The sequence below is a fragment of the Orcinus orca genome, chromosome 2 (assembly GCF_937001465.1).
Source record: "Orcinus orca chromosome 2, mOrcOrc1.1, whole genome shotgun sequence".
In the NCBI taxonomy this organism is placed as follows: domain Eukaryota; kingdom Metazoa; phylum Chordata; class Mammalia; order Artiodactyla; family Delphinidae; genus Orcinus; species Orcinus orca.
Window position 1 is genome coordinate 110,013,290 of NC_064560.1, and position 15,170 is coordinate 110,028,459.

General features: G+C 43.2%; 1 protein-coding gene across 1 annotated transcript in view; it reads left to right on the forward strand.

Moving 5' to 3' along the window:
• The first annotated feature begins 4,088 nt into the window (after window positions 1–4,088).
• The window catches only part of FBN1 (fibrillin 1), a 254,971-nt gene continuing 243,889 nt past the window's right edge, over window positions 4,089–15,170 (forward strand). Inside the window, exons 1-2 of the mRNA XM_004281306.3 lie at window positions 4,089–4,244; window positions 4,874–5,218. Of these exons, the coding sequence (XP_004281354.1) occupies window positions 5,055–5,218 (164 nt within the window). The 5' untranslated portion in view covers window positions 4,089–4,244; window positions 4,874–5,054. The remainder of the gene's footprint in view (window positions 4,245–4,873; window positions 5,219–15,170) is intronic.

The following is a 15,170-nucleotide window of genomic DNA, read 5'->3' on the forward strand; positions in this document are numbered from 1 at the left end:
AGTTCTTGATGAAAGATGATAAGAAATACTTTGGCCTTATTTTTCAACCTCCTATAAAGTGCTGGTGAGGATTAAATGAGATTATCTATGTGAGGGTATTGTTTTTCTGCTATACGTATGTATGGTTTTTGGTAGTGTCATATATGCATTATACTTTTGTAACTGCAAAATTCTACAACACTCAGTCAAAAGCTAGTTTTTGATGATATAGCTGGTTGTATTATAAATGATCTATTTACCACCATCAATGGATCAATGGAGGGAATTAGGACTACGTGAGAGTCAAGTTAACTCATTTCATAAAGAAATGTTTTAGTTTGTGGTGAATGGCTTAGTATCTGATTTTAGAGTATGCTTCTTATGCTCTTGGAAATGGTTTATCTCAATAAATTATAAATATCTTCAAAAGTTCTTGAGATGGTATAGGGAACACATGGACATTTTTGTGTGTGTGTGTATCTGACAAACATATATATGCTCCCGGTTTTTGGTAACAGTATTTCAGTCATTCTTTATAGAGTAACCCCTTTCCCATGACATGCATTCTTATTGGGACCATCCATCAGGATGCTCCATCATTCTCTGGCCAGGACTGGGGGCAGCTTCCTTATGCTAGCTAGGCCAGTTGGACCCTAGCCTTTGAATCTGAACCCTGAGTGGGGTGGCAGAAGGACCAAATGATTGGAATCAATTCACCCAAATAGTATCACCCTGAAGAAGGTCTCCATGTGTTTCTGCTGCCTCTACCCAGACCTGCCTGCACTAGTCCCCATATAATTCCAACATCAGGGTCAATGAGCCCTCTTCTAACCTGATAATACTTGAAGCAGTTTTTTTGCTTAAATTGTCTAGAGTTAGTTTTCTTGCTTGTAGATAGAGAACCCTGCTGACACATGTATTTATTCAGGGGATATAAAGTGATGAGAATGGTCTTGAAGCTAAAATATCAGAAGATTCCAACTGATAAAACAACAGCCAACAAACGAGTTATGTTTTGTAACAGTTTTTAGGACACTGTACACATTTCCTTGAATAAGGAATGTGACCTTGGCCTTAAGGATCCATAGTCCATCTAGGAAGAATAAGTACAGTGATTAAAAAAATAGTTTAGCACAACAATATAATACATATGCCAATTATCAGTGCCCAGCATAATGCTTGGCACATAGTAAGCATACTACAATTGTGTGTTACAATTAATAAATGATTAAATCAATGATTCAGGTAATAAGTACAATGAAGTTTGAACAAGAGAGAGATATCATGAGCAAAAAGTCCTCAGGAACAAGGAGGGATTTGAGCAGATTCTCTTAGGATGGGTGGAGTTTTTTGAAATGAAGAGGAGAAATAAGGGAATTCTAGCCCCATGGACTTATTTTGCAAGGAGTATGATAAGTTTAAAGGGAGGTGGCTCCTGAATCATCTGACATCAAGAAAATCTTATTGCAAATACATAATTTTCTTTATTTGCTACTGAATTTTGGTACTGGTAGCACACTGCTCTAATATATGTCGATTGCCTAGACAATGGGTGTATTTCTTACATATTTGAAAGAAATCTCTTTCAGTAGTTATGTTTTCAACCCCTTCTCGCTCCAATACTATAGTTAAACCATGAGACTTATTGCCTTAAGAGGGGAATATATGGCCTAGGACTCCCACCCAATATGAAGAGGAACTAGAAAGTCTCTCCTCTACTTGAGAAAGGGGTCAAGGAGAAAAGAGGAGAAAAAAAAGGGCTAAGGCCTGAAGCAAGCATTTAATCTAAATCTCCTTTAGAGGTGAAACCCTGGAAGGCAGTTTAGGGTAAGGTTAGGAGGTAATAGAGATGTTCAGAAATGTTGGAAGAGCACCAGTGTTCACTCTTTGCTTCGTGGGCAAAAGCCTTAGAAAAGCCCTATGTTCAGCTGCTGCTGTCCAACACGTCACTGAGGGAGGACTCTAAGAGAGAGTACAGAGTGTCTCACATGCTGCTGGAGTGTAGAGAAAGCAGGCAGTTTCCAGATTCCCCAGAGGGTGCAGAACTTTCCAGAAAACTGGTGGGCAGGGCAAGGCCTTTGTGGATCTCCAACAAAGCCCTGCTTCTCCTGAGCCATGGTCCCTCTGCCCAGATTCTTTTCCCAGTCTGAACACCACCCTTACCTCTCCCTACCTGGGGAGCTTTTAAAAATGCCTGTGTCAAGGCTCCACTCGAGACTATTTAAATCAGAACCTCCAGGGATTGAGTCCTGGTGTCAGATTTTTTTTTCAAGTTCCCAGGTCATTCTACTGTATAGCCTGGGTTGAGAACCACTGCCCTAAGTAAAGTCTAGTCATGTGTTTGGATTTAAGTTAAACAACACTTCCTCAGGAAAGCCTTCTCTGGTCAGCCACAACCTAGGTCAAGTACTCCATTATATATCCTCCAAGCAAACAACCAGGACTTCTCCTTCTTGGCATTTAAAATTTGAGTCATCATTTGTTTCAAGTCTGCCTTTCCCTGTAGACTCTTATGTGAGGGGAGAAACATTTCTGCCTTGCTCACCCAGTAACTTGGTTCAACCACACACCAACTGGTACACAGTTTGTGTTCAGTAAATGCCTCTTGAACAGAGGCTTGCCTTTACTCAACCATGGGTGTGTGATCAAGGCTCCAATTCATGAATCTGGTAAGAGAATTTTTGCAGGTGAGGACTCAAACTAGACCACATACTTATAGGGCTGTGACTTTACGTGGGCTCATATTTTTGAGAGTTTCACTGTTTTTATCTTCGAGATCATGGTGTCATAACAGTTCAGCAGGCTCATCATCACCATTGCAACCCTGTGTGGTCATTACTATTCCTGTCTTGCAACTGGAAAGAAGTTAAATAACTTGCCCAGGTCCCTATACACTATTGTCTGGGCACAAATAATCACAAATAAGGAAAACCCCTTTCAACAGGATTCCTGTTTGTGCTGCGCTCTTATTTCTGGCTTGACAGCTGGTGGCTACTACAGGGGGATTTTCTGGGGGGTCTCCAGTACCAGTGCCTAGGGCCCAGAGTGTGGTTTCCTGCCCTCCAACACCATTATAGGGTGCAGGCAACACGGGGCCTTATCTATATAAGGATACCATAAATACTATATTCTTCCAAGTCACTGTGCCCTGCTTGTCCTGGAGAGGCAGCCGCGTGTGTGTGTGTGTGTGTGTGTGTGTGTGTGTGTGTGTGTGTGTGTGAGGGAGAGGGAGAGGGAGAGGGAGAGGGAGACAGAGAATATGAATGTTTGGGGAGGTGAAATAGGGTCTAGGGTCTAGGGTCTAGGGTCGTCCAGGAGAAGCCCAATCTTAGCTGTGGGCTGGGGAAAAGGACCGCCCCTTCGCTGCCTCCATCCCAAACGCCAGGTTCCAATATTCACAGGCCTCTGGGTCGGAATCCCACTCAGACTCTTGGAGCATCTTGGGTTCAGCCTGGGTGACTTGAACCAAGGCTCAGAACCGCGCCTCGAGCGGGCTCTCGACGCCGGTGGCAGCGGCGGAGCCCCCTCCCCCGTTCGCACAGCAGCCCCGGTCGCCGCTGCGCCCCCGCCGCGCCCTGCCCCGGCCTCCGGGCCTCCGGCCTCCGCTCTGTGCCCAACCCGAGAGACGCAGTGAGGCGGCGCCGGGGAGACGCGGGCAACCGGGACGCGTCTCCTCTCTCGCCGGGGCCGCCGTCTCCAGCGCGCGTTCTAGGTACAGGTGGCACAGCCTTCCGCGCCCGCAGGGCTTCCCAGATCGCGGGGGAGGCTAATCTCGGGTCTAGACCTCCCAGCCGCACTGCGGGTGAAACCGCTACTCGACTTCTTCCCTCAACTCCTCACCCCAAAACGCGAAATCCCAGGCCGGGCAGGACCCGATCACCTCTGCCTCCTCCCACTGCGCTAATCCTGCGAGCGAGGGAGGCCCCAGAGCCGAGGCGGTGGCTGGCAAAGGGGAGTGGAAAGGAAGGATGGATGGGGCCGAGGGGTGGGGTGGTGATGAGGGGGATGTAGGAGGGGGTGTCATTTTCTTTTTCCTTTCTTTTTTTAAAAAAAGTATTTCTCTCGCGAGAAACCGCTGCGCAGACGATACTTGAAGAGGTGGGGAAAGGAGGGGGCCGCGGGAGCCGCGGCAGAGACTGTGGGTGCCGCAGGCGGACAGGCGGCCACAGCTGGGACAGCTGCGGACAGAGCGGGGCAAGGGCTGCCGCGGCCAGGACCGAGGAACAGCTGCCGCCGCCTCGGGAACCGGAGCCGCCACTTCTCCAGTGGGTGCAGCTGGGGTCCCGACTGGGGTCGGGCGGCCACCGGGGCTGGAGCTTCAGCCACGGAGGCTTTTGCGTTTGCGCCGCGCTGAGGGCAGGGACAGGGACTGGGGTGAGGGGCTGTCCCGGAACGTCCAGAGCTGGCGCTGGCCCTCCCCTGCCTGACAGCTTCCTGGCCCGGGGCTCCCGGTGCCGGGCTCGGCGTCAGATGCTCGGGGGGCGGTGGCAGTGCCCGGAGCCGGCCGGGGACGGCGCGGCGGGCTTCCAGCCCCGCGGCTTGGCGGAGAGGACAGGCTGGGGAGCTGGGGTGTCAGAGCGCGCATCGCGCGCAATTCGTGCTAGTAAAAAATAAACCCAGCGAGCTTGCCCCAGGGTTTAGAACTGCTCGGGACATGGGTACTTTGCGGCGCTTTTTTCAGGCGGCGCCCGGGAGGCCGAGGGGCTGGCTGGAGCTGCTGCCGCCGGGGGCCTGGGCTTTTCAGCCAGCTGTGGACCAAACGGTCTTCACGTACCCAAAGTAACTGCGCCACGCGCAGGCGGCGCGCGGGTTGGGCTTGGGAATGGGGACCCCGAGGCTTAAGCATCCCGAAGCCCTGAATGTCTCCCCCGCTTCGGCGATTTGTCTGTTGCAGCTGGCAGGGGCCGCCTGAAGTGGGAGCAGCGCCTGGAGAAGGCGGGAGGAGCCCGGCCCAGGGGACGGGCGGCGGGAGAGCGGGACCCCGGCGGCGCGGCGCGCTCCAGGGCGCAGCGGCGGCCCCGGACCGAGCCCGGGGCGCGGCGAGAGGCGGCGGGAGCCGGCGGCCGCTCGACATCATGCGGCGAGGGGGGCTGCTGGAGGTCGCCCTGGGATTTACCGTGCTCTTAGCTTCCTACACGAGCCATGGGGCGGACGCCAATTTGGAGGCTGGGAACGTGAAGGAAACCAGAGCCAGCCGGGCCAAGAGAAGAGGCGGTGGAGGACACGACGCGCTTAAAGGGTAATGGAACGGGCCAGCTCCTTTGGTGTGGGTGTCCCCTCCCTCTTCTCCCGAGTATCAAGATCCAGAGGAACTGACAGGGTCGATTCTCGACAGTAGAAGGATCCTTGACAAGACCTCCTGGGGGCACCTTAGAGATGCAAGGGTTATCCAGTTCTCGCCGCGTTTGTGGCTAAACCACCTTGCCTCTACGCTTTAAGGATTTCTGCCCCAGAGGAGAGGTCATGGCTAAAAGGAATCTTGGGCCATTGTCGAGGCTGATTTTGGGAGGCGAGAAGGGTTCTTTGAGGAAGAAGGGGAGGAGCTGCGACTGAGAAGAGGAGCAGCCCATCCTTTCTCTTCATACCAATTCCGGTTGTGTTTAGGGAAAGTACTTGCCTTGTGGGCATCTTTGTAGATGCTCTGTTTGTAAGGGAGCAAGGAAAGAAAGGGATTTCAGGGACAGACAGTCAGAGAAGACAAATAGTTAATGGTTGGTTCTCCTCTAAGTTATGCTTATTAAAATTAGGGACTGAATTTTCCTTTCAGATGTCTACACTGGAAGCAGAGCAGGGCAAGTGTTTCTGAGAAGTTGTTTTGCGGTTGTTAGAAGCTCTTTATTTCATCCGGGCAGTAATGCTGCTGTGGCTGGCCTTGAAGGAGTGTTTTTAACCTGTCGTGTGTGTTACTCAGATGCAACTGAGCATTTCACCACCTTCTTATGCCCCTATTACAGAAAATGTTTTAGCAGAAAATATTTAAATCAGGCAGGTTGACTCTATAAGGATTGCCAGTTCCCTGAATTGAAGAAGTGTGGGAGTACACTTCCCTTAAAATTGTTCAAATTGAAAATGAAGTATCTCTTTCTGAGAGTGTTTAAGTTCAAGCCTCCGGAGAAGCAGCAGGATGGATTATATATGATCCATTTTGTCTCCTTGGAGGATCCTGTAATGAGCCTAGACAGTAAATACACAGAGGTTTCTATCAAGTTCTTATGATTCTCATTGCTGCTCTTTTTTGAGTAGTGGTGTAGTTTGATTATATGACCCTGAGTGACCAAGTGATGGTGTCCACTTGGATATGTGGCTGGACATTTCACGTATTCTTTTTTGTTATGGGCTGTTTTTATTATATATATGTAGTGAAATTTGTGTTTGTATGGCCCAGGTATGGGAAGGAAAAAGTACAGTAAACTGAACGGACCAGTGTTTGAGCCCTGCTCTAGATCTGGGACGACATGGTTTTCAGAGCCAAGCACTTAGGCCGTGGTGGAATATGCATGGTTTTCTGACCCTAGGAAATAGTTATGATTAACTTAGTTCCATCTTGGCCTTTGTGGAAAATAAATCACGGATTCCAACAGTGCTGGAAAGGAAATTTGCTTATCATGTTAAGCCTGATACCGATCAGGCAGCAGACATGCCTTGCCCTGTGTGCACGGCCCATGGCCAGTTCAGTAGATGGACTGAAACTGATTTTCACCCTTTCTCAAAAGGACCTGATTTAGCCTAGCATTTTAACTTCAAAAAATATATTTCTGCCATATATATTAGCTTCATAGCTAAGCCTGATGGCATTGCTCCCACAGAGAGAGAGGAAGTAGGGGTTTAATTCTGTGGATGAAGGTCTGCAGGGAGACATTAGGCCTAGCCAGACATTTGTCTCGTCTCTATGTGCTATCACCAACCAGCGTGTTTCCTCGGGAGGCCCTAACTCAATGTGAAAACAGAAACTAAGCCTTACTTTGTTGCTTAACAGGCTGTCCCATGCTTTTACTCACACCAGCACTTAGTTCTTCTGGGTTTTACATTTTTTTAAGTTTATAAAGAAACACTTCTCTGTGTTACAGTATTTGGTCACTAACGTGGACGTTACCTTATTGCAAACTCTTCATAAAGCCTTCCCCCAAACATGGTATTAATAGATCAGTAATTATGCGTGTTCCTAATTCTCATGTTATCTATGAGATTTTGCATACATATGAAAAGTTTAACAAATATAATTAACCTTTATAGCATAACAATGTATATTAATATGCTGTAATAATGAACCTTTATAATATAAAGGTCTTTATTTTTATAGTTCTTATGTTATCTAAAATGTTATATGTATATATGTATTATATACATATACTTGGGGTAAAAAATAAAAATTTAAAAGGATAGACAATCAAAAATATTTAATTGTACATACCTCTCAGATACCATTGTCTTATGTATTTTTCTAGAAATAGTATAATACATATCCAAATATATATATAATATATATGTATATATACACACACAGATAGATATGTGTGTATCCTTTTTAATGCATAGAATATACCATACATACTGTTCGAACCTTGCTTACTTTTATATATCTTCAGTGCATCCATCTATCAACTCATAGGGATCTATTTCGTGCATTCTCTTGGCGTATAGAATCCCATAATGTGGCTGGAACATTTCCCTAATGATGGCTCTTTAGATTATATGAAATTTTTTGCTGTTACCAACATTCTTCTACTTGCATGTTTGTGTACATGTGAATATTTATATGTAATATAAATTAATAAAGGAAAATAGAATTGCTGGATCAAAGGTTTACCCATAAGTTTTAAACAAATGCCAATTTTGATCTTAAATCTGAATAGCATTTGAGATGTATTCTCTCTGCTTATTGCTATTACAGTCTCACATGAATAAGTTTTTTAACCACACCGTGCTGTATAAATCATCAGGAAGAGCAGTTGTGTGTTCCATTTTTCCAGTTATTGCTTAAAACTTCTATTTTTGCGAGTTAAAATATTACCAGCTTCAGAACTAACCTCTCTGACTACAGTAAAACCTGTTTACCATTTTGATGCACAGTTTATGAAGTGAAAGTGATTTGTAACCCCTAAGTCCGCCTGATGCCCTGTTGGTGGCAGCAACTTTCAGCACCTCACTAATATTTCCTCTAGGTAAAAGGTACTTTAAACTCATCAGTGTCTTCCATGCGTTGATCTGGGCTCTCCTACAAATTACAGCCTTCTTCTCTTTCTCTGATGTGACAGGTGACCACAGAATTTGTCTGGGTATTCTTCTTCGGATATGTATTCCTTTCCTGTCAGCTCCTTTGTGTCCCAGACAGGAACCTGCGTGGTTTTTCCCTCTTTGGGTGTGTAGTCCTAGCCTGTCTTTCTCTCTTCCCATCCTGTTGCAGGTGTTCTTTTTTTTTTTTCCCTTCTCACTGGGCAGCAGAAGTTGTTCCACAGTGGAAATTTAAGCATCCTCAAGTTTCTTCCCAGCTTTCGCTGTGTTTTCTTAGAGTAAATCGCCAATTTCTGTTTTTACAGGAAATCCTTTTTTTAATGGAATGAGTGTGGTCCCCAGTCACTCTGAAAAAATTACATTTCTCTGTGTTTTGAAATGAGACTTTTGCAAGTTTCAAAAACGTTTTCAAGTAATAAATGTATAGTAGTTTTTGTTTGCCTGGGCACTGCTTAACATGTGTGAAATGACTTTATGAGAAATAATAAAATCCTAGCTTGTTTGAATTTTAGTTCAGAAGAATTTTTCTCAGCTAAATTCTTAACTTCTGTGATTAGGCAAAAAGTGTGGGAGACGATCTAATTTTAAAAAAACACATAACTCTACTCGAATAGCAGTACTTATGCACCATTTATTTATGTTTGCCTTATTGCTTTAGCTCCTAAATAAGGAAATATTACAGTTTCCCATCAAAGGGAAAAATTCTTTAGAGTGAAACCTCCTTTTCCCAAATCTCTGATAAGATGGACTGAGAACTTCTATGCTTATTGCCTGGCTTATAAGTGTATGAGACTGGTTGTATTTCACACAATTTGTCCCCTTGTGCGTGGTTCCTTTTGGTCTTTGTTTATTTGTTTATTTTTTTCCAGGGGTCTTGTTACCAGAAAAATATACATGGAACAGTTCATACACAGGATAGATTATGTGATGACAAACTCAGAGGGATTAATTACACAGACGTCTGTTATTAAAATAAAGACCTTTAGCAGGGCACACAGAAAAAGTTCTGTAGACTTCATAAAGTCCATTTTACTTTATAAAGAAGACTTTAAGACTTCATCCGAAGTCAGATAGGCTAATAATTAAATATGGGGAAAAACTCCTGCAGTGGTATGGTTTGTCATTTCATTTACTAAATAGATTAAGCTAAAATATTGCGAACGCATTAAAAAAAGATATTCTTAAATAAAAGGTTTCAGCAATTCCACATTTTAAACAAGAAGATGGAGACAAAATATTATTTATGGGATTTATTTTGTAACATTTAAGACATAGAGATTATTTATAAACATGCATAAGTTGTTGGTATCACAAATTAATTTAAACATATTGATACATCAAGTTATAGTGAAACGAGGTTAGGGATGATGGAAATGGCAGTACAGACATCCCTACAAGCTTATTTGGAATTTTTAAAAAAAATAGTGAAACATTCCTCCGTCTTCTTGTATAGCAGGTACTTTAAAAGATTATAGTATTATGCTACTGACTCTAGTCAGGCCAAATGCTGGACAAATTATTAGGATACTCACACATAATTTGTTTGCTTTTTCCTGCAATAAACCAAGCAATAAGCCTAACCAATTTCTGAATTTTAGCCTTAATTTTCAAGGTGAAAATAAGATTTAAAAACTGTTTTCTTGAAAGAGAAATAAACTGTATTAACAATTTCTTTGTGTCTAGAAACTAACCCAACAAATAGGCCTATTCTAGAACCTTAGAATTTTGTTCCATGAAATTTTTTAAGAAAACTGAAATCAGTAACGTATCAGGCCTGAGTTATATGGCAGGCATATGAGAGTTTAATATTTCAGGTTTGTTAAGCTTGATTTTCCCATTAGATTGTAAAATCATCAAAAGCAAGAATCCCGTCATAAGCATTTTCACACTAACTTGTGGAAGCTGGGATTCAAAGAATTCATTAATTCAAGAAGCCTTGATTGAATGCTGCCTTGCTTTGTGGAATGCCAGAGACCTATAGCACCCACAGCCTGGAGAGGCTTAATATTTGGTAGGAGAATCAGATGCATTACAAAAATCAGGAGGCAGCAGAAAGGTAGGAAAGGGCATGGGGTATAGGAGTAAGTAAAAAATAAATAATAATAACATTTGTAGCAGTGGTAGGTGACGATTAGATGACATTTAGGTACCAGGCACTTGTCTTAGTGTTTTACATATTATAGCTCATTCTATGCTCATAACATCTCTATAGGGTGAGTCCTTTTATTACCTTCCCTTTACAGCTGTGAGAGCTGAGATATGCAAAGGTTAAGTTTTAAAGACAAATTCTTAATATTAAATTTTCTTTCTCCATTAATTTTAGTTATGGGTTTGGTTTTCATTCCTCTGGACAAAAATGCAGTACTAAGACTTTGGTAAAATTCCACTTAGAATTCCTAATATTCCTTCATGCTAGTTCACAAATCCCAGGTATAGTTAATAATGTAGTAATATAATATTTTGTCACACAAGAAACTTTGATATTTCTGCAAAGGCACTGATAAAACACAGAAGGACTTACAGAATGTCTGAGCTGTGGGGTCTTTGGGTAGCACGTGTATTTTTGTATTATACCTTGAACTTCTATTGAGTGTGGTAGGTAACCATCACAGGCACCCTCCGTCTGCATTGCCCATGGTTCCGAGCTGGAGACATTCCTCATTATGTCATTCAGAATCTCTTGCTCTCATGTTCCACGTGAGGAACTTCTTTCAGAATAGAGTTGCAAGAGATGTTTCTCTTTCCAGGGGAAACTGGTATGTGTCTTAAGTTCTCATCAATATGATGAGCTATTTAATTCTTTCTGTGTCATTTTTCACCTTGGTTGTATCCTATGGGAAAGAATAGCAAGCTCTGCTATATCACTCACCATTGCACTGTACATATATTATTCATTTAATACACAGCTCCTTTATGAGGAACATTCTACCTACTTGCCCATTTAACAGGTGAGGAAACTGAGGGATGCAGTTTTTCAGTAATTTTAGTTATTCCTCCAGGGACATAAACTAGTAAGAGATAGAGTTGGGGAATCTGGCTTCCTAGTGAGTGCTCTTAACCAATATATTTTAATGATTCTCAATTACAATAAATCCTATATGTGGTAACTTTCTTTCTTCCACATTCCTGATACCTTCACTTTGCCAGCATGTTCTACCATTGCTGTGGAGAAAGACTCAATGTTTATCAAAGGCAGATGCAGTCCTATGACTAGGGACGCATCATTGTGGGAATGAGATTTTTCAGAAAAGACTTCACAGTGAAAGTCTGTCAGGGGTTAGCAAACCGTGGACCAGACTGCCTATTTTGTAAGAAAAATTGTATTGAAACAAAGCCATGCCCATTTGTTTATGCTTTACCTATGTCTGCTTTCACACATAGTTGCAGAGTGAGAGTAGTTGTGACAGACAGTAGGGCACCGCAAAACTGAATTATTTGCTGCTTGGCCCTTTACAGAAAAGGTTTGCTAATCTCTGGTCTATGTGATAAATAAGTGACTACTTAGTAGTACTGAGAACTTCCTGAAGGCTCAGTTTTTGTTTGTTTTATCACTAGGTATACCTAGGAACTGGGCACATGGTAAGAATTCAGTAGACAATTTTTGAATGTCTGACCAATTTGATTGATTGACTGGGTAAGGTAAATTATATATATATTAGAGCTTGGAGGAAGTATAGGAGAGAAATAAGGAAAAATTTGAGTGAAAAAAGCATGAAACAAAAAGGATATAAGGTGTTTGGGATTGAGGGACATTGAGTATGATGGGCAGGGTTTGCACTGCATGGCTTCGGGGGTTCATAGTGTTCATAGTGTAGCCTATGCAAGTAGTGCCCCCTGAAGGTGTGCAGCATGCAACCATGTGTGTCTGTCCATAGGTTGGGGTGGGAGAGGGACTAAAGGACACATGATGCTACTATCCGATTGTTGTGAAAGCTGAGGATGGTGAGCTAGTAAAGGATTCTAAGATGGGAACATGATCCGATCTCTGCCACGCTGGCCAACGTGTCAAAGGAATATGGTTTAGTGAGTAGGGAGACTAGAGGCAGGGAGATTTGTGAGGCTAATATAGGAGTCGAGTCATGGCGAGAGTGGGTGATGGCCAGAGCAACAGCAGTGGAGGGGGTGAAGAGGAGGCTCGAGTGGCAGCATGAGCAGTACTTGACCACTTGGTTGTGACAGGCAAAGGCGAGGAGGCACCTGGGTACTCCCACGTCCATCTACATTGAAACTTATTATATGTAAAAACATTATAGCATCATTAATGAGAAACTGAAGAGAGACAAAGTCATTCCTAGTCCCTCTGCTACAAGGAAACAAGCTATTTTTGTTTGTGAGTGTTTTGGTTATCTTATTGCTATGTAACAAATTACCCCAAATTTAGTGGCTGAAAGCAACAATAATTTTATTATTTCTTATGATTCTGGAGGGCAGGAATTTGGACAGGACACAGTGGGGAATCTTGTCTCTGCTTTCCACAATGTCTGTTGGGTCTAGAATGAGTAAGATGACTTCTCCACGTGTGTTTCTTGTTCTGTGATCATGGACTGGCACCTGCAGCCCTGTTTACTTTGGTGTGGTTGATCCAAATGGATGGACAGAGGAAGGGACTAAAGGAAGCAAAGAGCCACTTGTCTGGCTCTGCTGGGGGTCTTACAGGTTTTAAAGCTATCTCCTATGTGATCTCCTGCCTAGGCCTGCCCCTGGGGATGGGGCCACTGAGTGTGTTTTTGCAAATGGGGAAACTGAGCCCCAGGTGCAGCTACCAGGCCTTGTTCAGGGTAAGTGTCTGTTAGGGCTGGATCTTGAACAATAGCCTCTTCATCTCTGGTCACATGTTTTAACCCCATCTGTTGTCCACAGACTGAGTTGAATGGCTAAGAGCTGGCTGGAAGGGCTTAAGTGGGTTCACATGTTATCAGGGTTGGCTGGGTTTCTTGGTTCTCCTGCATATAGTCTCAGATTGTCTCCCTTTCCATATGGACCATCCAGCAGCATAGCCAGACTTTTTACAAGGCAGCTCAGGATACCAAGAAAACAAAAGTGGAAGCTACCAGACTTTCTTCAGACAGCCTGGTCCGAAATTCCATGCAAGTCACAGACCTTGCTCAGGTTCAAGGGCATGGACTAACGAGCTCTGCCTCTTGATGCAGGTGAGGAGTAGCCTATGTCTGCAGGGAGGGGAGGAATTTGGGGCAGCCTCTTTGGAGATTAGCTACCACAGTGAGGCAGCGGGTGTTTGAGAAGGATAATAAGATGTTTCAATTCTAACTTGATCGAGTCTGATTGACTTAGTTTCCCATTGAAGAGGCTTCATTGTATTTTGCTTACTGCAACCTCAGAATGCAAAACGCTACATGAATAATGTATCTCTGTGATCTTTTAGATTAATGTTAGGGGCATTGTCCTTAGTTTGCATTTAAAGAACTCACAAACCCCAGGAATAAAATCATAGTTCCTAAAAAACTGGCAAATTTTGTTTTTCCAAATAAAAGAATTATAAAACTCCTAACTTTCCGCCCATTTCCTTTAGCCTCTAAGAAACTCAGGGACAAATTTAATGCACAGTCACTTAATTTTATTAATTTAGGTATCTGACATGTTTTACATTCCTTCTACGTGGGATTTGACTTTCAATTTCTATCAATAGCCCCATTTCTATATATCTGTCGGTATAGTATACCTCAGAAACATTTTTTTCCTGCAATCAGGGATTATAATTAGTAAATAAAGATAGATGTGCAATTGTCATTAGAACTGGTATTGTAGTGAGCCGAACTAGATTATTTTTTGCGTAAATGGAGTAGCCACATTGTTAATAGAATAAAATTGGGTTAGGAATACAGTCGTTTGGATTGTAGACCCAAAGCTCTATTACATCAAATCCTAGTTTTAAGTTCTTGTGACTTACCACTTTCTCAAGTGGCTTTTTTTTGGTTGAAGTTATCACTGAGTCTATTTATTCAGCCTCCTCAGAGCGGAAGGGAGAGAGGAAAATTCGCTATCTCCACCATTCCCAGCCAAAGATGTATTCCAGACGGCAAGCAGGCTCAGAGCGGGGGAACTGTGCCGTTAGACAAGTGATTTGGTTCAGTGTTTTGAAGGGTTGTGAATTCCTAGACCATCAGTCATACTTACATTCAAATATAAGTATCCAAACACATCTAAGTCCAAATATAGTACAACCATTCTATGATGTTGGTGTTGGGAGGCAAGATTTATGTCGGCTCTATGGACGCATTATGTCTGCTGTTAAGTTCATGGTTTTGAACTGAAGTGTAGTAAAATCTCTGTTAATAAAGAGATGTATTCCAGAGACAGGCTTTTGTTTTGTTTTGTTTTGTTTTTCTGTTTCTTCTCCTTTTCCTTCGTCCTCTTCCTCTTTTTCTTCTTCTTTCTCGTTGCCATTTTCTCCTCCTTTTTCTTTTTCATCATTGTCATCTCATCTTCTTTTTCTTCTTCTTCTTTAACTTCCTAAGCTGAGCTACAAATAAAATAGGGATAATAAGAATATCAAATAAGGGTTAAACATTAAGAAAAAGAAATTCTAAATAAAATGTTCATTTTTACTTGGGGGTCTTGGGGTGTTCAAAAAGAAAACCAGAGGTAAGGTTTTTGTTAGGGGAGGGAAGGAGAAAGATTGAGGGAGGCAGGAGGAGAGAGTTTGGAGAAAGTTCTAGAGTGGAGTCCCATCAGCCAGTGGACCTGGGCTGGACAGAGAAGATGCTGGTGTCTGACAGATACTGATGAAAACCACCTCATTCCTGGCCACGTTGGTACCAGGCTCTTCAGGAGACCAGGGGCTTATGGAGGAGAGGCAGGATATGAAAGAAGGATGCTTGGATGTCAGAAAAGATTCCTATAAAAACATTTAGAGGAATATAATGGAAAAGCAGGTTAATCCACCATTTATTATGAACCTGTGTATATGGTACCATGTTGTTGGGCGCATCCCCTCTCCT